Source organism: Ambystoma mexicanum, chromosome 3q, assembly GCF_040938575.1.
Source record: "Ambystoma mexicanum isolate Mex_15411 chromosome 3q, UKY_AmexF1_1, whole genome shotgun sequence".
Lineage (NCBI taxonomy): Eukaryota > Metazoa > Chordata > Amphibia > Caudata > Ambystomatidae > Ambystoma > Ambystoma mexicanum.
The window spans coordinates 206873168-206890587 of NC_090926.1; the positions used below are offsets into that span (position 1 = coordinate 206873168).

The 17420-nt window shown below is 44.9% G+C and overlaps 1 protein-coding gene across 2 annotated transcripts in view; it reads left to right on the top strand.

Moving 5' to 3' along the window:
- The window catches only part of LRP1 (LDL receptor related protein 1), a 1300039-nt gene that overhangs the window by 827454 nt on the left and 455165 nt on the right, over positions 1-17420 (top strand). For both annotated transcript variants that reach the window (XM_069653565.1, XM_069653566.1), the window contains exons 43-46: positions 6481-6685; positions 9096-9288; positions 12013-12138; positions 13600-13728. In XM_069653565.1, coding sequence (XP_069509666.1) covers positions 6481-6685; positions 9096-9288; positions 12013-12138; positions 13600-13728 — 653 coding nt within the window. The remainder of the gene's footprint in view (positions 1-6480; positions 6686-9095; positions 9289-12012; positions 12139-13599; positions 13729-17420) is intronic.

Genomic DNA, 17420 nt, shown 5'->3' on the forward strand with positions numbered 1-17420 from the left:
ATCTTGAGGCTAGCTTTATAGTGAATTGATTGCTGCAAGCGCCAATATATACATGTATGCATATGGACAAGTAAAGGATGGATGTTTCCACTACGCATTATATCATTGCTGGACAGTCGCAAGAATGCCTAATTTCTAGTATGTCGCAGTTAAAAAGCAAATTGAATTACAAAGTGAATCTCAGCAGACCAGGCTGTGTGAGCCAAAGAAGCCAAAGTCCTATCAAACTGGAGTAAACTGACATTGGATGCAAATTGTGTGAAAGAACAGAACTCATGTTCAGAAGGCATGAACATAACCAGGAAGACGTCCAAGGTCTATTAAAACATAGTATTAAATGCACCAAAAGGCTCAATTCCATGGTCTCTAGTCATATGGAAGGATGAAGTTGTACGAACGAGATGGTCACACCTATGCACGAGGGTAGAGCATGCATTCACTCCCTGAATTTCTCAGTGCTAAGAACACTCTCGAGGCCGAGCTTCAAAGCCTAATTGAAAGTAGACCACTGAGGTGATGGATTGGTATGCTAATTGGTGGGAAGCAATGGTTAAGGCGAGCTCACCAGTACCTGGATGGCCAGCCTGCAGGCTGCTAGACGTAGATGGAAAAGTACTGACGGAGGTTAGAGTGCCAACCAATTGTAAAGGACTGCATATTTAGGGGTCCTATAATTGTGTAAACCAATGGGACGTTGTGTATTTAGTGCCGTCCATAGTGGTAATTTTTAGGGGAGGGCTTAGTTGCCCCACCTGATAAGTAACCAATCACAAATTCACACTTTTTTAGACTAGTATGGATTGTATATTTAGATGTTCACTCCGAGCCAATCACCCATACTCATAGTTTTTTGTAGTTTGCCACCTAGGAAGATGTTAGTACATACGTAGGTTAACATCATTGATGACGAGTTTTGTGTATGATATCTCAGTTTTTACTAAGAATGTTTGAGTAATATGATCGAGCGATTTTGTTGATGTTCTTTATGCTGTTTTAGATAATTGATATTAAAACAATCTTCCTCATGCCAACTACCCGAGTCATTTTGATTTTTGATGTATGAATATAAATCTGCCTCCCGGTACATCTCTAGGGTAATTGCTACTCACCTTAAAGGGCTGGGCTATCCAGTTCACCAGTTTCCTCCCTGCCAGTTTGTGGTTCAGGTGTGGTATTTGAGTTATGGGAGCTCCGTTTGAGCCCCTTCATTCCTGTTCTGTTAGATGGATCACTCTTAAGGGGATTTTCCTGGTTGCCATCACTTCCGTGAGATGGATGAGTGAGCTCCAGGCATTTGCTTTACCCCCCTATTTGTTATTTTCCAAAGAGGTTGATTTTGAGAGTGAGCCCTCTTTCTCCAAAGGTGTTCTTGAAATTCCATCACTCTCAGAAGATCAATCTTTCTTGGTTCTTTTCTCCACCTCATTCTTCCAAGGGGAGTAATGATTTTGACTGTACCTGGTGCAGGCCCTTATTTTCTACGCGTCTCATACCAGAGAGGCTAGGAAGGATGGTCAGCTATTCATTGGTTATGCTGGTGCTTGTGCTGGCAGGGATGTGACTAAACAGGCCCTGTCCAAGTGGACCATTCTCTGCATCTCAGAATGCTACGATCTTGCTGGGAAGGATGTGCCTGAAGGTCTCGGAGCCCATTCTACCAGAGGAATGGCTGCCACTTCTGCCCTGCAGAGTCGAGTCCCCGTACTGGACATTTGCCAGGCGGCAACATAGGCATCTCTGCACACGTTCCCTAAGCATTACTGCTTGGATTCCCTTGTGGGCCAGGATGCCTGTATTGGTAGAGCAGCCCTTCAGAGATTTCTGGTTTAGGTGGTTGTTTTGCTCTCCTCCCTCTTCCAGATAATGTATTGCTTTTGGAGTCTATCATAGATGAGGAATCCGTGGCAGGAAAGAATCCATTAGAACAAATTACTTGCCTCTCTGTAATGTTCTTTCTGATGCATGTTCCTACCACAGATTCCTCATCGGTCTTCCTACCTGCCCCTCTTGCGGGATGCTAATAAACGATTGGTTCTATAGCCCCTCAGCGTCTGAGTACTAGTTAAAAAGGGTGGAACTGAGGGGCATGCCAGCATTACTAATACTGGCCCCAAGGTAATTACCGGAGCAGGATGCGTAGAGGCATTAGCCGGACCCGACACGGAAGCCACTGGTGCCGGAGAAGATTCCCAAGAACAGCTGTGCCGAGGATATGGATGTTATAGATGAGGAATCCATGGCAGGGACATCTATCAGAATATTAGCAAGAGGTATGCGATTGGTTAATTAATTTCGCTTCATAGTTAAAAAAAATCACTAGTTGAAATAAGTCCACGTTTAGGAAACTCCACACAGTAAGCAGTGTAGATAAACTGTAATGTTTCTTGGGTCGTGCCCTTCACACTCCTATAGATAAATGTAGGCCTTTACCTGCCACCAAATACTATAAAGCCAAGGGATGGGAAGAAAAGCAATTCTTGTATGGTGGAATCGGCATGCCGGCGCAGGGGTAAAGTGTTAGACGCCTACAGCATATTTCAAAAAGGGAGTGAAAGAGTTCAAAGAAATTGCAAACCAAGCCCATAGGACAACCAGAAAATAGTGATACATTGTATAAAATGTACTGTCCACTTCACCCCCTAGATACAGTAAGAAAGAGTTTAACATAAAATGTAAGAATGTCCTATGTGATCCTATGGCAGTGATTTATTATATAAAACTCCCTAATAACACATTGATACCTTCTAAAGTCCGTGTATGGCAGAGAAATCTGGTATTTTTCTTGGCTCTCCTTTGTTTCCTGAAGTCCATTTAAGTCCCTGTTTTCTGTAGTGTGTAGCAGTTTCAAAGTTTGTAACGATTTTGTCCATAGAAAATAAGACCAATCGCACAGACCAAGCCATGGTTATGCTTTTAAGCTAGCGAAGTACTACCTTTATCCCACAGATCCAGCCAAAGTAGCCACTAACAGAGAACATGAGACGACCCCCTTGCAGAGCTCAAGCTCCATGTTCGAGACTCATTGTCCAGAGAAGAATGGATGCCAAGCAGAATTTGGACCCATGGAAATCAATATTAAACTGTTGTAGAAGAGGGCCTGCAACACCCAACTAGTCCCAGCCCCGAGCCACCCCAGAAGATGATTTCCAGGGATATATTAAGACTCCGGGACCTGGGGACACGTACTTGCTGTGCCAGTCATTGTGGTTTTGTCTTGAAATGGTGCGATTACTTGTTAAGTATAGGTCTCCTTTTATATGGCTGGGAGAATGATCCGGTACCCAGGAATTTGAACCCTGAGCCCACAATGACACAGATTTATGAAAGAGCAATCCCTGAGCCCAAGAGGAGGACCCATCAGCAAGAAGAGGAAGCAGCAGCACTGAATAAGAAGGCTTCAACAAGACTGGGGGAACCCAACTCTGGGGATCCAGGCAGCCCGAAGAGTAAAACTGGGCAGCCAGCGAACAAAGTACGGTCCCATGATGGGGTGCAGCAATAAGTAGAGGTGATCTATGATAGCCTAAGATGCAGATGAAATGGAGTAGGGGTAGCCCATCATTCATCCAGGCCAGGGAGTCTCCAGGAGGATTTCACAGGTTGGCACCACAGCTTAACCTAGTAACAATCCCAGCAGGACTGGGGAGGGGGCGAGGAGAGGCCCAGGAAGGACTGAGTCATGTTAAGAAGAAATTGGGTCATGGACCAAGGAACCGTGGTCAGCCAATATAGTCAAACCAAGTCCTCCGATGAAACAGCCGGTCTTCACTGCAGCCCTCCAGATCTTCAGGGAAGAGTCAACTGATCCCAGGAATGCCAGGGGTCTTCCCCCTGATGAGCACACTCATTAGAGGGCTGGCCTAAACCAGACCCCCCAATGCAGCAGGCAGACACACTACAGGTTTCGGTAGCTTTCTATTCCGGATGGCCCTAAAACCTTCCAAACACTTGGGGCCTCCCGCATGGGGATATGTATTGGACATGTGTAGGTCAGAAAACACGGCTTACCCCATTCACAGCACTCTGGAAGTTGTGGGCTGTGCTCAGTATGAACCCAGCTCTGCACAAGAGACATGACTATTTCATGGAGCACACAGAGCGATGCCTCAAAACAGTATGGCTGGCAGTAGGATTTAAGAAAATGCATGTGTTATCCCAATGGCTACCATAAAGGTTAATTGGGCTATTAACGGGCTTATACATGGAAGCTATAACTAAATTGCAGTTGCCACCAACCTTGTCAACCACACACATGTAGGGTGTTCAAATCACCCCTTGACCAAAATGTAATCCTTAAAAGGACCCCTTACCTTGGTAACGATATGTTCTACAAGTGCAGCACATCACAGAAATGGCCGCATAGTCACTTTAGTAGTACCCTTTGGTCACACATGTAAAGTACCAGGGAAGCAAGCAAACAGAAAGCAGAAAGTTTAGAGGTCCCATAAAATGAGACAAAAGTACCCCAAAGATGGAATTCTGCCCTACCACCACCTATTAGAGGACCTGCTGCATTTAAAGTTTTACTGGCCTCCTTAACCATCCTTGATGCCCGGACAAACGCCATTCATGGAATCAGTCAGCAATTGGATGTGGAATAGTGTGTCTGGGGCTACCTATCCTAGCCACATTGGGGCCCATTGATTTAGCTTTCCTTCTCTGGGCTCTGTATACAGCTTGCAAAGAGGTCTCCATTTTTCACTTGGGTAGCCTCTTGTGCCTTGACGTTGCTCATTAGTTTAAACCCCGTCTTTGGGAACCTCTGGCTTTTTCCTCCTTCCTCCTCTTTGGCAGCAGGAGTGGCCTTATTCATGCTGCCAAAAAGGAGGGAAAGAGGCCAACTAAACCAGTTTTCGCAAATATTGGGCTTAAGTTGCTAATGAGAAATGACACCGCACAAAAGGCTACGTGAAAGAAAAGGATTATGCACAGACAGTAGTGCAGGTGAAAATGGTAAAAATTAGGTTCCTACTGCCACCAAGCCCTTCATGAACACATTGTGTGGGTGGAAATCCCACTGATGGTAAAATGAAAGGTGGATCAGTGTCCGCCTTTACCTGTAGCCGTAGGGGCTAGCAGTACGAACCAAACTGTAGAATGGGGGACAGGCCCTGTCCTGACCCGACAGCCATAGGGATTGGTCGGAGCTCTGCCAACGAAACCAGATGAAGTGGTGTCTGAGGAGGAAAAAGCCATGTTCACCCAAAACATTTGGCGACAAAAAAAAACAGTCCGCAATCATGTCCTAGTATGATGGTGAAAAGCAGCAAAGAAGGAAAATCTTTTCTGATGGCTGTTTTTGCCTTTTTCATTTGTGGAAGAGGGTAACATCTTACGTATTGTTGACCTGCCGCTGTTTGGGAAGTTAGGAACAATGATTTGTTCTCTTGGTGGTTTGCTTGAGCAGTCTTTGTACAGCCGTAGTGAATTAAGTGTAGCCTTTCCTTTTCCATGCTTACACCTCCGCACACCTGAAGTTGCTTTCTTAGGAATTGAAAGTCAAGGTTCTTCCTTTCAGTGGTTTGCTTGTACCTGCTTCTGCTTCTCCAGTCACAATAGAATTGCACTTTTCTTTGTAGCTTGATTAGATCCACGTTTGCTTGCCAGGTCACTGTAAACAAGTGTTCTTCGGGCTACTGCCCCAAAAGCTAGGTTTTGCTAAATGGAGAGCAAGGGTTGTGGCTATTTTGCATGGTCAATTATGGGTAAGTAAATGGCTATGCTTTTGCTTGTGCATTTCTTATGCTGAAGAAAAGTTTAGTCTTTGAGCTATGTGTTGACTGTTCGTATAGTATAGCCAGTCAAGGGAGCTCATCTCTGTGTTGAGAGTATCAAGCTTCTATTGAGCAAAGGTGATCCCGCTTATCCATGCTGTATGGATTCAATCAGTTTCATAAAGCCAATCATGGTGGAAAAGAGGGCTGTTTTGATGACTTTCTAAAAAGGGCTTTTGCTTGTCCTGTCAAAAGGGGGTGAGGGGTGGGGCTCCTCAGACGGGCTTATCTGTCTGTTAATGAAGGATTCATTTTCTATCCTAAATTTGTCCAGATGAAAGCCCCACCTTCAGTTACGCTTTTGCTTGGCTGGTCATTGTAGTGTGTGGTTGGTCCTAATTCAATGTTGTGTGTGCGAATATAAATATTTATGTAATAGTAGTGTGTGTATGTACAGGTTGATAGAGTGCTTCATGCCAGATTCCTCAAGCCTCTAAGCGCTGTAATAGGATTATTAGTGCCAATTTGATAGCACTCAGTTTATCGATCTATGAAGGATGCAGGTTTGATTCAGCCCAGCCAGGATTCACTCTAGTCACTGTAGGTTGTGATGCTTAATGTGCTGAGCTTTTGTACTGTTATGTGTGTTCAGACCCTTTTTGCTTGATTTGGTATTGTGGCACAAGTTCCTCCATGTAAAGGTGCTTTACTTTGTTGCGTTGCTACACACTGTACTAAATCCTCTTTGTGTCCTGCTTTTCCACAGCCTGATGTTCTGGACAAACTGGAATGAGCAGCATCCCAGCATCATGAGGGCTACCCTTTCAGGGGGCAACGTGCTGATCATCATCGATAAAGACATCCGCACCCCGAATGGTCTTGCCATCGACCACAAGACTGAGAAGATCTATTTCTCTGATGCCACTCTGGACAAGATTGAGCGCTGTGAATACGATGGTTCACTACGCTATGTGAGTTCTGACCCTTTTGTGGCCAATATAGTTTTCGGGTATTCCATAGCTTGACTGCTAGGATATTAGACCAATTTTCGACTCAGAAAAATTGGACAGGCACCCATTAGAGAACACACCGACAGCCTACAGCTGTGCACAGATTAGGCACACACAACTACTCAGTACTGTTGCAGAGACTAGCCGAGGAGCCATTGTGGGTAGGAAAGTTTCAGAGAGTTGGGACCGAGTCTGCCACATTGCACCACAGGTCAGTGATCAGTTCCATGACAAATTCTCTTGCAGAAAGTACATTATTGGAAATAATGCACGTTCCCTGGTACTGCAAATATACAAGAACTGAGCTTAATTACTCGTCTCTTTTCGAATACACTAAAGTCTGAAGAAGGAACACTTTACTTTATTCCTGCTGAGTTGCTCTTCATTTTCTCTTCTGCGAGAATGAGATTTATTATCAGGGAGGTATATGAACCGAGGAAACCTGGTTGCGGGGGCTCTGTTAAGTGCGGAAGACAAGCAATAATTAGTTATGGCATTTGTATGCCTTGTTCCTACTGCGTCTTTGCACTCTGATATTGGCTGGTGTTACTGCACAACCTAATGGTACTTAACTTATCAACTTGGGAAGCATTTATGGCTGTCAGATCTGTGAGGGTTCAAATCTGTGTCGGTAGCTTTCAGACATGCTGAGACGGGGTTTGAGCCATCTGTTTGTCATTCATCGGTCCATCTCTCAATAATATTCTGAGCTTGGCCAGGTCAATATCCCTAGTCCTATTTAATATTTACTGAGCACATCTGCTCATTCTTACATCAGTGGCTATTCACCCCTACCCCTCCTAACCGTATTCATTAAGGTGTCTGGCATTTAATGCCCTGATGTGCTGCCTTGATGACTCACAGATCTGGGTGAAAGCTGATTCTTTTCAAGTCAAGTATCGCAAGACAATGTATTCTCTTTTCCATCTTAACTTGGCCAAATGGTTACTTTGAGGAACAAAGTACAGGGATCAAAATAAAGATTTGATGAGCAAGAGTTAAGGGAGCTCCTGGGGCCCTGCATCGTCATGTAATCGGGTTCCATCTCTGTAGCGAGGAGCTAGTGAGTGCAAAGGATGCTGAAGAACTCACTTCCTCATGAGAGGCAACTTGGAACCTTTTGCCCATTCTATAGGATTTGAAATGCCTCCTAGATGTAGTATGTTTCCTTTTGCACACTCTCAAATAGGTAGACCTAATATCATATGAATACGTTTGTTTGGCGCCAGTTGACCTGGCAAGTCAAAAATAGCCCCCAGTAGCCTTTAGCGTCTAGACGGGAACTAAGTAGCTCCCAGCAATTTTGAGCCCCAGCGTTTGCAATTCCTCTTTGCGATTACATTGGCATCACATTTAATTCTGGTTATAAGCAGCTGTAAAGCCTTTGTGAATTTTCTGACCACAAACCTAAAATCTCTGGTTGTGGGCAACTTCATAAATTCTGTTTTGACAATGCTCGTGCACTCCGTGCTCAGTGTGTCAGCCTGGCTTGGGCATAGTCTCTTCAAAAGAAGCGTCTCTTTGGCCAGAGGTTTGTTCCACTGGCTTTCAGTTGCAAAACAGAAGCACTTTAAGACAGCCCGTTTGGCATTCAAGTGCATCAAATCAACAGTGTTGACCTAATCCAACAGAAAAATGTAAGCATACCAGCGTGAAAGTACCCTGAGGAGTTCCAATGAACTCCTGCTAAAAGCTCTCGCAATCAGTTTTGCCTCAAAAGGAGGATGTAGATTTGCAATACAAGTTGCAAGAGCATGCAACTGCCTACTATTTGGCAACTATCTGGTTTCTTTGTCCATCTTCAGGCCCTAGCCTTAAGCCCTTCTGTTCCACAGGGCATTGACAACCAGCGCCAAGAGACTCCACAGGGCAGTGCATGCTATACAAGTGTGCCAAATTAACCGGTAAAGGGGGTTATAAAGCCAATTGAAGTCAACATGTCAATGCAAGTTATCTGTTCTTTGCCATCTATGTGTTCCCTTCAATAAATGCATCCCAGGAGTGCCCTTCAATCAGTGCCGTAGCAGGCACTGTACTTTTTTTTTATGCACTTTAATTATTGAAACATGTTTTATTATTTGCAAATGCTGCACAGGAGGTCACTGTGCATTCTGAATCACATTTTAGAGGCGTTCTAAAAGCAAATGCCATGCACACCTGTTCTTAGTGAGTGGGGAACACAGTAAGAATGTCAAGACTTTCTGATTAAATCTGGAACAAGGGAAACTCTGCACGCTTTATAGATCAGTTGCTAATAGTACGGTACAGCTCTTTGGGTGCAAAACGAAACTTTTCCTGTCTGTTATAGGTAGTTGTAATTGCAACATTTCAGGTGGTAGGTACCTTAAAACATTCCTCTTCCTGCTTACAGGTCATTCTGAAGTCTGAGCCAGTGCATCCGTTTGGCTTGGCTGTGTATGGAGATTACATTTTCTGGACAGACTGGGTGCGCCGGGCGGTCCACAGGGCCAACAAGTATGTGGGAAACGACATGAAGCTCCTTAGAGTGGACATCCCGCAGCAGCCAATGGGAATTATAGCTGTTGCCAACGACACCAACAGCTGTAAGCATTGCTTTCATTCCTTCTCAGCAACAACTTCTCTTATGTTCTGTTGTGTGATTATATAGAATGTACACCCCCTTAAAAATGTTTGACACGGCTGCAGGCCAGGTGGAGCATCACTGGGGGAGACAGATGGAATTAATATGGTAAAGGGAGTTGGAGGGATCTGAGTTTGTTGCTTGCTTTTTAGTATGCCACACTTTTAGCATTTGGTTGTCTTTCTCCTGATTTTTCTTTCCTGAAAATGTGAGAAACTGCATGAGTTCCTGTTGACCTGTACTCTGTGGATTTTGATTTTGTCTTAGAATGTCAGTTAGCCGAATTTAGGTGGCTGCTTTCCTCTTTTACTGAAAATCTATCTGATAACATCTGGATTACCTTGCTTACTGGGCCGAAATTCACTCAAACAGCTGCTCTGATTGTGCAAAAAAAGGACGCCCAACATGTCTGACCCCTAACCCACAAATGAAGAAATTCATTTAGCCCACTAGCAAAGCTGTTGCAAACTTCTGATATGCTCCACCAGCACCAATCTCTGTCAAAATACTGCCTCCAGGCCCAATTGTGCTACATGTGTTGCTGCAAATGCCTTTTGGAGGGACAGGGCCTCCTAGTCCTTGTCCTACCACTTCTGTGTGTGTTTTCGGTATGTTTTCTGTCTGAGGTCCGGTCTGTACACCCATATAACCCTTGTGTGTTTTTGGGCCCTTGTGTGTTGCCCACAGATCAGGGTATGGGCTGGTGGCAGCTACATGCTTACTTGACAGTGGCTCTGGGTGTCCATTTTTGAGATGCCCAAGCCCTGCCTTAAGAATCAATGTATTCCTGGACAAAGGCAAGATGGTCACTGTAGCCTCTTTGTTTCTATTGCCTTTACACCTTTTTTGCCAAATCCTACAAAGCGCAACTCTGTCCCTTTCTTCCTGTTTGGCTGTTGGGTGGAGGAACCACACATGGCTCTGGAGCTGCCGCCTGTCATACTGACTGGAGCCTTCCTGGGAACTGTGTGTTGTGGGTACACCATTGGGGTGGGACCTGTATGAAAGGAGCGTGAAGACAAATCGCATTCTATGTTGTGGGTGTCTGGTTTTGGTTTGTGTGACTCAATGCCTGTGCCAGCCCTGACTGAAACTGGAAGGAATGCAGTGTAGAGCTCGGAAAGGCTGGGTGCTTTCTGTGTTATGGGTGCCTGGCCTGAATGCCAGTGAGCCTGATTGGCTGGCTGCCTGCATGAATGCACTCATGAATGATTGGCAGGGTTAGTATAGCTCAGTGGCAATGCACTTGTCTTGGAAGCAAGACAATACAGAGCAACACAAGTTTGAATCCCAGGTGCACGCTTAGAAACCTCTTCAGTATTAAGCCACCCGAGCCAGGTAATGCTTGGGGCCCGTAGTTACAGGCCAGAGTGAAGTGAACATGTACCTCCAATACCATTTCAACGGCACTTTAAAACCATTATAGCAAACAGTCAAGAAAGGAAATAAGGAGGAGGGAATTTGAAATGGAGAAGGTATTAGGTCTCATGTTTGTGCTGTACATGGAGCAGTTGTAGGGCGGTGTCATTGCGGTCTGTTAGCAATGTGGCATTGAGTTCTGTTGGGAGGCTATGTGGGGGCACAGTCAGGGTCATAGCGCTAATCTGTGATCTGTTCAGCATAGCTCTGTAATCTGTTGAGTAAGGGGAGCAGTGTCAACCTTCCAAGATGCTAGGTAGAATTTCCATCTTGCGTGACATTCTCCTCACCTGGTGACTCCCCCAGCACCTTTTGCAGGACTATTGGATTTTTTCTGACTCTTATGAGTGAGTGGGAATCTTTTTCTTCCCTCGCCTATTCTGTTTTTTTTTACTCTCAGCAACCCTTTCTGGGTTTATTTTGATGCAGTCTTTCCTCCATCTTTTTTTAAGGCATCTGTAATTTCCTATTGCATAACACACTTTGTGTAGTGCTGCTGGAAGCTCCTTGAGCTTCCCTCTTTTGTTTTATTTTATTTCCTTGTGATAACTACTGTTTCAAAGGATAGCGGCATCCTTTTTATCCTACCTACACTTTCCTTGCGATGTCCGCACACCCCACTTTATGTGAAGTGCTGAGGGTACACGTTGAGTCCCTTTTTCACTTCTCCAGTAGGTTTTTAGTTACAGTAACACATTTGAGTGGTTCTTGGCAGTGGATCATTTTTTTGCCAATTTTGTGAAATGTACAACGTAGGCAGCATTTGCAGCTGCGGTAAGGGACTCATGAACATCATTGATCCAAAATAGTTCCCGTCTTCTTCTTTTGCCAATTCACAATGGTTTGTTCTTGCTTGCTCCTTCTGCTGTGCTGGGTGGAGGAGGTCCTGGTTGGTCTGGTCTTCGCCAGCATTCCTTTGAGAAGCCCACCCGAAGAGACCAGTGTGTTTGGGATGACAGGAAATTGCGATCTGCCTGAATCTTTTTTGGATAAGAGACCTTGTGATAGGGGGGCGGGAGGGGGGAGAATGTGTGTGGGAGAAGCTGCTTTTTTTTCTACTACAGTAGTTGCAAAGATACTGATCACCTGGAGACTAAAATACAAGTGATAAGTATTCCATGTAGATGAAGTACTTGGCTTTCCTATAGCCGGAAGTCTGAACTAGAAAACAATGCTGCTATGCGTTCTACAGGTGGTGGGTTAATTAAATTTGAATTGCATCTGCCTAGTATTGACTCTTTTTTTTGTGATGTCTTTGTTTATTCAGGTGAGTTGTCGCCATGTAAGATAAACAATGGTGGCTGCCAGGATCTTTGCCTGTTGACTTCCGAGGGACGGGTGAACTGTTCTTGCCGTGGCGAGCGGATTCTGCAGGAAGATTTCACCTGTAAAGGTGAGTAGTCTTATGCTCTGGACCAGTCATGGGTGGGGGCTTCAATGCTTCGTTGTGCTCTGGTTTTGGGTTGCTAAATGATGTGTTGGCTCACACAAAAATCTTTTCTGACTCACAGATAAGACACCCAATTAGTTAATCAAAAAGGCATCCTGAGATATCCAGCTAGCACCCTTATTTATGTCTATTGTGGGGATATATTGAGCACGAGCATAGCTTCAGGTAGCTACGGAGCACTCCTGTTGTAAAAAAGGCAAAATAGCGCAGATGTGCGTTAATGTGGGGTTTCACGAGTTGCCACAATTGTGATCCTGCAAGAAGCACAGTGCGAAACCCATGCCCTGGCAGTCCCCAATTTTGTAATCTAAACCGGTCTCTGCCGCATCAGTGTTTTGTCAGTGTAGAAGCAGGGATCCTATGGACCATGCTTGCATTTTATTTTCTGCTTGGAGCATCTGGGGATAGGCATCTGCTACAATGCTTGCTTGGATATTTTTCATGGTGGACAGTATTACCATCCTCCCTCAGAGTCTGAACTGTGTAAGAGGTATCGGTCGAGGTCTTTGTGGAGATTTCCATGCCACTCTGTATGTGAGGTACTAGGTGTTCAGCATAGCAGCTGAGAGACGCCATCGTTTTCAACCCGGCGCCCTAAGACATTTCCCGGGAAGAAATCCAACTAGAGTTTTACCCAGGCACCTAGTGTGCTCTAAATGGGGCACATTAAGACATCAAACTAGGTTACCAACATGGCACCCAAGAATGCACCAAAGTCTGCAATATGGGCTCAGAACCCATCCTCCCCTCAACTGTGTCCACAAGACAAGCAACTAGGCATTAAGACACAGCGGGGCAGCCAAAAAAACAACTAGGTCCTCTACATGCCATGCGGGACCCCCAAAACATGTCTTGAACACTGCATCCTCTGAATCTCAACTCTGTCCTCACAGGAGAACATATTCTGTTATTAATATCTAGTTTGTATGTAGCTCTTCATGCCAGATTGCTTATGCTTCTAAGCACTGCAATAAAAGGTGGTGTTCTCTAATTTAATGGTTCTACGTTTATCAACCCCGGAAGGATGAAGGGCTGAGTTGGATCGTGCCAGGATTGCGAGCATGGGAAGGGGCAGGCTTATTCCATCTATATGGCGAACACTGAGCTGTCGTCCTAGTAATAAAGTATCACCAGGCTAATCCACCATTCCCCCAGTTTAGCATACATGACAATGAATTTATTCCCGTTCCATCAGTAAAGCCCCTCAAACACATGCTTTGCTTCAGTTAAGATACCCAGTATGCTGTCATTAGTCAGCACCAATAATACTCCTCTCTGTTCTCAACGCAGAGCCCACATGTAGACGTTAATTGTGCATGCTGGCCAGAATTCCAGAGGTCTTTGGTCAGTATTGATTAACACGGTTTCTCTTTGTGCGGGCAAACACCCGACTTTTTTCCGCAGCTCTGAACTCCACTTGCAATCCACATGATGAGTTTGAATGTGCAAACGGAGACTGTATCAATTACAACATGACCTGTGACCGGGTGGCACACTGCAAAGACAAATCCGACGAGAAGCAGTCCTATTGCAGTAAGTTTCTGTCTGGATCGATCACCAATAGTCTTCCAAATAAGGTAGGGGGTTATACGTCTTTGGGTCTTGGTAGTAGTGCTGCTGTGCACTTCCCTACAGGAGATCTGCGTCTCTAGTTTGGGGTAGACGGGATGCTGTACCAAGTGGCATGTGAAACTGTGTGTTGGAAGGAGAACAACTGATGGCCAAATAAACCTGTTGGGCTAGACAGATTTATTTTATTTCATGCATGATTTCTAATACCATTGCTTGCCAGTGCTATGGCCTTGAAGTGCTGAGGCAATCTGGGCCACCACTGTAATCAAGCAGAACATTGCATGTTATAGGGACTTTTAGTTCCAGGGGCGACTATAAAGATGACATTTTAGCATTAAGATAATATTATGATCCCGGTTGGGATGGAGTATGAATTGCCTGTGATCAGGTTATGTTTTGATGCTTGAGTAGCTGAATAAGAGTATAACCCTTGCACGTAATTTGGTAACCATCTACGCAAGACTGATGTTTGCATGGTCTGCTGCTATTGAATCTAGCTATGCTGCAGCCTATTGCAGCTGTGGGCGCTGCAAAGTGGGAATGTATTTCTGTTAGTGCAAGACTTATGGGCAGTTTTATTCCATTTAGGGCTTTTGGCCTAGAGCCAGTAGGAGTATTTACACTTCTTTGTTTGATTTAAGGAGAACATGACCACTTACTCGAACACACCAAAAGCAACATTTCCTTCCACCCAGCCAGGATTTGCTACCCTACCCCCTTTTCATTTCAAGGTGCTATGGCCTATCTTTAAGGAGAACAATTGGGGTTACAATTTGCTTTTCTGGGGTATGGGTGACTTTGGGGCAGATTTCCTGGAGGCCGGTCAGTGGGACTACGCATGGTAATGGTGACAAATGGTGCTGGGGGAGGAGGGAGGATGCGAGGATAAAGTGCGTGTATGGTGGCACGCACTGTTTGCTTTGTTACTTATGGAGCACCATTGTAGCTTATGTTGTCTGAAAACATTGGAGGTGAAGGGGACAAAGTGCCTCAAAAGTAGAGGAACAGTGTGTGGCAAAGGAAGATGTAAGGAGGTAACATTGTTTTGTTGTGGTGTTATGTACCGTTTACACTTCTCACCGAGTTATGATGGAAGTGAAAATGTGAAAGGGGGGCTAACGGAACTACACAACATAACGTTGTTTGTATAGCGTGTTACGCAGGTGTTGGGCTGTTTCAAAGCACATAGTGATGAGAAGAATAGTTCGAAACGTCGGGAGAGGGTGAGGCATTGGAAAGGAGACAACATAGTTACACCCTGTGTTGCTTGTATAGCACTTTAATGCCACCTTACTGAAAGGTGTATTTTGATTCATATGTTAATAATTGGGTTCCTCATTCACTGGACGCCCCAATCTCATGCCCTCGAATATAAAGCACCCCTCCACAATTCTGGGGAAAAACGGGCTGTTTCTAAACGGAGGAATTAAAGGTGGTCTGCAGACTTTCTGCAGGGGGAAGTCCCCACCATCTTACACAATAACAGCTTGTGTACAGAAAAATAAATTAACCTGTCTGCATAAATGATATGATACGTTAAGTCATTTATAACACGCTTGTACAGTTGTTACTAGGCGTGACAAGACAGGGGAGACAAACTATCTTACTAGGCCTTGTCATTCAGATCGTGCAAGTGTCAGATGCAAAGTGCAGGGGGGGAGGGAAAGGGGAAGTGCAATCAGGGCAGCAATGCTTTGAGCTGGTGCACCCAGGGAAAGGCGCCTCTGGGTAAGTGCAAGGAGGCAGGGAACTGCAGGGTTCCAGATACAGCCCCTATGTGCACGGTAGGCCTGGAGGCCGTACAGGGGCTACTAGTCAAGGGTTAGGGGGCTGATAACTGTTAGACTGAGGTTTAGCCAGACAGCGCAGCATACAGGTTGGTCAGGGGAGAGATGGAGGGAGAGAAAGCAGAAGCGAAGAGTACGTTCTTGAGCTGCTTCCATAACTTCAGGTCGTCCAGCTCAAATTTGAGAGGGGCAGGGAGGCCATTCCAGATGGAAACACCTGCAGAGGAGAGATCTACCCCCACTCTTTGCCTGGAGAAGCGTCTGACCCTCAGAGTTGGAGGTGGCGGAGTGAAGGGCTCGAGAGGGAAGGTGTTCAGGAAGAGATGTAGTGCAGGCCTCAGCCCCAGAAAGCCTTGTGGGCGATGCAGAGGGTCTTGAACTTGATCCTTGCAGCCACCGGAAACCAGCAGAGAGATTTCAGGGCTGGAGATATGGTACCTGGGCTTGAGGCCAAGGACTAGTCTCGTAGTCCTGTTCTGAATTAGTTGCAGAGGGCGGAGAAACTTCACAATTTCTCACACACATGCATACATTCCTGTTAATATGGATTTCCCAAATCAGCCCTTGGTGGGAAGATTTTGTGAGGCCATCCTATTTATGGTAAACCTTGAGTGGTTAGCCAAAACCCAATCAATGTAAAGTAGCTGAGCAGTCGAGTCTTGGACGCAGAAATTGTGAGATTATACTAGGGCTACTAGAGTAACACCAATAATTCAGGTTCGACAGTAAGTATGTACAAATATTTATTTATTAGGCCTCTAGGTGCACACAAAGCAGATACAAGTCACAGGTGAGTATTGGCACACAAAAACATAACCTTAAATGCACAATTCCCTATTAGTAGAATCGAATTACATATGAATCTATTTTCAGTGACCTACAGGTGAATGGTCAGATGTATGGAAAAATGGGCAGAACCAACTCCAACACTTCCCTCAAACTTCAACGTGTAGAACCCTGAGATGGTATGGGGGCTTGTGCCGTGTTAGGGGAGTTTTCCTAAAGTCCTACTGGCAGTAAGACTTTAATAAGCTATCCGAGTGGTTTGTAGATTCCCCAACTCTTCGTATCAGTCTGTACTAGCTCAGGACTTTGGTACAGTGGCAGAGCAGTCAGGCTTATCTTAAGAGGAAGATGAGAGTTGTAGGTAAATACACTGAATCTTAGCTGGACAGGCACAACAAAGAAACACTTACACATAGTTATATAAAAGTATATATGTAATGTTTACACCAGAATCACCTTGAATCCTTAATACGTTTATACTAGAACACTTAGGATTACTTGATAATACACTTCAAAGGGCACTTTCACTGTTGTGTTTGTTTGCGGTTAGCAACGTTAGAAAGGGAAAAGGCAATGTTATTGTATAATCAGTTATTGGGCACTCATCCGGTTTTCAGTGGTTTATACAGTAGTACATTTACTCTGCAAACACATATAGTAATGTCACTTAAAAGGAGGAAAATGGTAAGTTGGTGGTTCTAGAGACGGTTTCTTTGCTTAGTAAGTCTTTCACGTCCAAAAAGGCAACCCTAGCTAAATTCAGTTTGGAGAGGGCTTGAAGTCTTCACAATCAGCAAATAAAGAAGAGTTCCTGGGGATTTCTTCAAGTGTCTAGAGTTATTGAAGCAGCAAGTAAACCAAGGGAGACCTTAAAATGGACTTTAGAAGGGGACACAAGTAGCAGCTTGGGTCTGAAGAAAGAAGGGGTTGCCCCGGACACCTCTTGGTGCACCAACGCTCTTGAACGACTTCTTGGAATCAGGTAAGCAATACCTTTTTCCCCACAGTACCTTGGGTTAGAAGAAAATGTTCCTGCTGGAAGCTCCGCGATGTTACTCTTCTGGACCCGACCTCCAGATT